This window comes from Rhincodon typus, chromosome 22, assembly GCF_021869965.1.
Source record: "Rhincodon typus isolate 14 chromosome 22, sRhiTyp1.1, whole genome shotgun sequence".
Lineage (NCBI taxonomy): Eukaryota > Metazoa > Chordata > Chondrichthyes > Orectolobiformes > Rhincodontidae > Rhincodon > Rhincodon typus.
Window position 1 is genome coordinate 15,114,127 of NC_063353.1, and position 5,186 is coordinate 15,119,312.

Genomic DNA, 5,186 nt, shown 5'->3' on the forward strand with positions numbered 1-5,186 from the left:
CTGTACGAACTTCCGTATCCATGAAGACGGCCACAACCATGATCTTGAGTTCATGTCGCGTTACGTGTGACCCCAACACACTGTTCTGTACCTGTAAAATCTTCCTTTCTGTCCTGTTTTGACAGCATCACCTTGATAAATTGTTATGATCGCTCTACCTTAATTAGTTTGTACAGATTTGGATTAGTTATTACTTTGATTAGACCCTCAGCATGTGACTCTTATACCTATCATGTTATTCCAGTCATTTGGTTTGTCATCACCATATTTTTATATTTTTGTAATTATCTCTCTGCCTCATTTAATCGAATTATAGGCCATCCCTTTGCTTATTATTCATCTGTTGACACTTTACTCACACCGTCTTACACTTCTGATCACCTGCAGAGACTTATTATTGGACACTCCTCTCATACCACTTGTACGAACTTTTGATCTCTCGGCCCTTAATCTTTCTGCCTATAAATTCTGTGTCTGTGTGCTTTTCTCTCACTTCATCAGTTGAAGGGACTATACTCCGAAAGCTTGTGATTTCAAATAAACCTGTTAGACTATAAATGTGGTACTGTGTGACTTCTGACTTTGTCCACCCCAGTCCAATACCGGCATCTCTACATCATGGCTACCATCGACACCACAAACTGCCAGCTCAAAGTGGAGAGGATTTCCAAGAAGAAAACCCTGAAAGGACTACAGATCATGAACCCACTCAAGTCGACCAACACCACAGATTACACGAAGAGACTCTGCCGTCGCACCTCTTGCACATTCCTCTATCATCTCATACACCAACTCTACAGCAGACGTCGCAACCTTGAAATTGAAATAGAGTCCATATTCTCAGTATGCACTCAGGATACAGCGGACCAGCTATGAGACACTGCCAAGCAGATGAAGCAACGGGACTACACTGCCTACACGCACACCAAGGGCAAGAAACTGAAGAAACTTGGCACCACCACCAGGAATAATCAAGCCTCCCCTGGTACCATGGTTGAATCCGATACCACCACAGGGAAATTCATCGTCAACTTGTCTGACCACACCCTTCGAAGGTCTGAGCCAAGGGCTCAATTTCTGCCCCAAAACCAAAATGCGACATTGGTCTCGTGGCAGACACAAAGGAATTTATCAGGCGAACGAGGCTCCGGGAATTCTTCCACAAACCCCAAGATGTCAGCATTGAGCCCAATGAGACAACCAATGAACTGGAAAAGTTGACAGAGAGATCTGCGGTGCAGCAACCAAAGAAGAAAGAGTCGAATTGGACCACTTCAGAAGGCCGCTGCCCTAGGCTCGACATGTACACTGAAGCCGTCAGGACATGGGTTAACTCTGGATTCATCAGCTGCGCTCACAAGATAGCACAGAACGTCACTGAAGCACAACATAATGCCATCCATGCACTCAAGACCAATTGCAACATTGTCATCAAACCAGCAAACGAAGGAGGAGCCATTGTCATACAGAATAGAACGGACTACTGCAAAGAAGCTTACTGACAAGTGAACAAACAGGATCCTAAGTGAGAACCTCTCTGGCTATGTCGAGGGCATATTGAAACTCATTGTACAAGGAACCCCTAGGTTCTGTCACAACGCTACGGATTTCTTACAGAAACTCAGCACCCACGGACCAGTCGAACCAGGAACATTCCTCGTCACAATGGATGTTTCAGCACTCTATGCCAGCATTCCCCACGACGACGGCATCGCCACATCAGCCTCAGTACTCATTACCAACAACTGCCAATTTCCAGATGCCATCCTACAACTCATCTGCTTCATCCTCAACCAAAATGTCTTCATCTTCGACAACCAGTTCTTTATCCAGAGACCGAGAACAGCCACGGGTACCAAATTTTCACCCCAATATGCCAATATTTTGATACACGAGTTCAAGTAAGACTTCTTTGCTGTGCAAGACCTCTGACCAACACTATGCACCAAATACATTGATGACATTTTCTTCCTTTGGTCTCATGGTAAGGAATCACTGAAATGACTACACAGCGATATCGACAAGTTTCATCCCATCATCAGACTTACCTTGGACTTCAGAATCAATCTCATTCTGGGCCACGCACATTTCCATCAAGGAAAGACACCTGTGTACCTCACTGTACCGCAAGCCCACAGATAATCTCACAACGCTGCACTTCTCTGGCTTCCACCCAAAACATATGAAAGAAGCCATCCCCTACGGACAAGCCCTGTGCGTATACAGGATCTGCTCAGATGAGGGCGAATGCGACGAACACCTGAAGATTTTGAAGGACTCTCTCATAAGAACGGGATACGATGCTTAACTCCTTGATTGCCAATTCTGATGTGCCGCAATGAAAAATTGCAGCGACCTCCTCAGAAGACAGACACAGGACATGACTGATAGGGCACTCTTCATTATCCAGTACTTCCCCGCGCCGGAGATACTAATTATGTTCTTTGCAGCCTTCAACATGTCATCAATGACAATGAGTATCTCACCAAGATCATCCCTACACCTCCACTTCTCACCCTCAAATAACCACCCAACCTTAAACAAACCATTATTTGCAGCAAACTACCCAGCCTTTAGGGCAACATCGACCACAACACCACAGAACCTTGCCATGAGAACCTCTGCAAGACATGTCAGATCATCAACATGGATACTACCTTTACACCACCCACCACGTACAAAATGCTCATGTGACTCGATCAATGTTGTCTATCCCATACACTGCAGGCAAGGATGCCCCAAGGCATGGTATATTGGCAAGACCATGCAGATGCTACAACAACAGATGCATAAACACCATGCAACAATCGCCATCAGGAATGTTCCTTCCCAGTCGGGGAACCCCTTAGAGGTCAAGGACATTCAGCCTCTGATCTACAGGTAAGCGTCCTCTAAGACGGCCTTTGAGATACACAACACAGAATTGCTGAGCAGAAACTGATAGCCAAGTTCCATATCCATGAAGGCGGTCACAATCATGATCTTGGATTCATGTTGCACTACATGTGACAGTACCATACAGTTCTATATCTGTACAATCTCCCTTACTGTCCTGTTTTGTTACCATCACCTTGATGAATTGTTATGTACAGTTTTGGATTACTCATTACTTTGATTAGACCCTCGGCATGTGACTCTTATACCTATCATGTTGTTCCAGTCATTTGGTTTGTCTAGCACCACCTTATTTTTAATTTATTGTAATTATCTGATTGCCTCATTTAATCAGATTATAGGTTGTCCCTTCACTTGTTATTCAGCTGTTGACAGTTTACGCATCCTGTCTGTCACTTCTGATCACCTGCAGAGATTTATTATTTGACACTCTATTCACACCATTTGTCTGATCTTTTGATCTCTCTGTCCTTGATCTCTCTGCCTATAAATTCTGTGTCTGTGTGCTTTTCTCTCGCTTCATGTGATGAAGGGGCTATGCTCCGAAAGCTTGTGGTTTCAAGTATTCTTGTTGGACTATAGCCCGGTGTGGTGTGACTTCTGACTTCAAGCACTATCATGGATAGTGTTAGGAAAAGATGTGTGCTGTTCTTTAAGCTTGATGATTCTCAGGGCTGCAGTCTGATTGTTCACTCTTGCCAGATTTTGAGTACAAATAGCAACATTTTTGATGTGTAATGAATTATTAGAACTTTTGATAAAATTGGAAATTTATTGAGCCATAGAGAAGAGAAGTATTTTCAGTATTCATTTGTGGTTTGGTAGGAATTATGGCAAATTAAATTTGGGCATCTCTAGGAGTTTACTTTTCCATTGTTGAAAAGCAGGAACCAGAACAAGCAGCAGAATTTGTCAAATCACATTTGTGATGATCGTAAGGACACTAAACTGGGTGGTAGTGTGTGCTGTGAGGAGGATGCTAAGAGGCTGCAGAGTGACTTAGACAGACTAGCTGAGTGGGCAATAACTTGGCAAATGCAATATAATGTGGATAAATGTGAGGTTATCCACTTTAGTCAGAAAAACAGGAAGGCAGATTATTATCTGAAGGGTGGCAGTTCAGGAAAAGGTGAAATGCAACGAGACCTGGGTGTCATGGTAATATAGTCGTTGAAGGTTAGCATGCAGGTGCAGCAGCCAGTGAAGAAAGCTAATGGCATGCTGGCCTTCATAGCGACAGGATTTGAGTATCGGAGTAAGGATGTCTTGCTGCAGTTAAACAGGGCCTTCGTGAGGCCATACCTTGAGTACTGTATGCAGTTTTGGTTTCCTAGTCTGAGAAAGGACATTCTTGCTATTGAGGGAGCCCAGCAAAGATTCACCAGACTGATTGCTGGAATGGCAAGACAGACATATGAGGAAAGACTGGATCGACTGGACTTGTATTTGCTGGAATTTAGAAGAATGAGAGGGGACTCTCATAGAAGAATACAAAATCCTGATGGGACTGGACAGGTTAGATGTGGGAAGAATGTTCCCAATATTGGGAAAGTCCAGAACAAGGGGTCACAATCTGAGAATAAGAGATAAGCCTTTCAGGACTGAAATGAAGAAGAATCTCTTCACTCAGAGAGTTGTGAGCCTGTGAAATTCTCTCCCACAGGAAGCTGCTGGGGCCAGCTCATTAGACATATTGAAAAGGGAACTGAATGTGGCCCTTGTGGCGAAAGGGATCAAGGGGTATGGGGAAAGGATGGTAATGGGATACTGAGATTGCATGATCAGCCATGATCGTAGCGAATGGTGGTGCAGGCTCAAAGGGCCAAATGGCCTATTCCTGCACTTAATTTCTATGTTTCCATGCAATGTCTGTAAGAACTGAGAGCAAAGCAAAGCATCTTTAAAGTAGAATTCCTAAAGAAAGCATTCTATTGTGTTGAGTGTGGACTAAAATATTTATTACTTGTGGATTTTGCAGTCGAATTTGCAAGCAACTTGAGTTGAGAATTCCTCTTCATGGTGACCATCGCATTTCCTATCCTTTATTCAAATGATGCTTTATGTGTAACTTGAGGATCTTCAAATGTTTGTCAGCGCATTTCAAAATTGCTTGATCACATGTATCAACTGATGTGAATAGGTGAAACATACCCAGAATGATCGTTCCCGCCTGCTGAGAATTGATAGTTTCTTTTATTTTCTTTTCTGTGCTTACTAGGGATAACATCAACAGTAGCAACAGGAAGATCAAGCACTTCACAGATCACCATCAGTGGTGAGTATAATTCATC

General features: G+C 43.4%; 1 protein-coding gene across 1 annotated transcript in view; it reads left to right on the forward strand.

Moving 5' to 3' along the window:
- LOC109936912 overlaps window positions 1–5,186 on the forward strand; it is a 21,749-nt gene that overhangs the window by 580 nt on the left and 15,983 nt on the right. Inside the window, exon 3 of the mRNA XM_048610513.1 lies at window positions 5,114–5,170. Coding sequence (XP_048466470.1) covers window positions 5,114–5,170 — 57 coding nt within the window. The remainder of the gene's footprint in view (window positions 1–5,113; window positions 5,171–5,186) is intronic.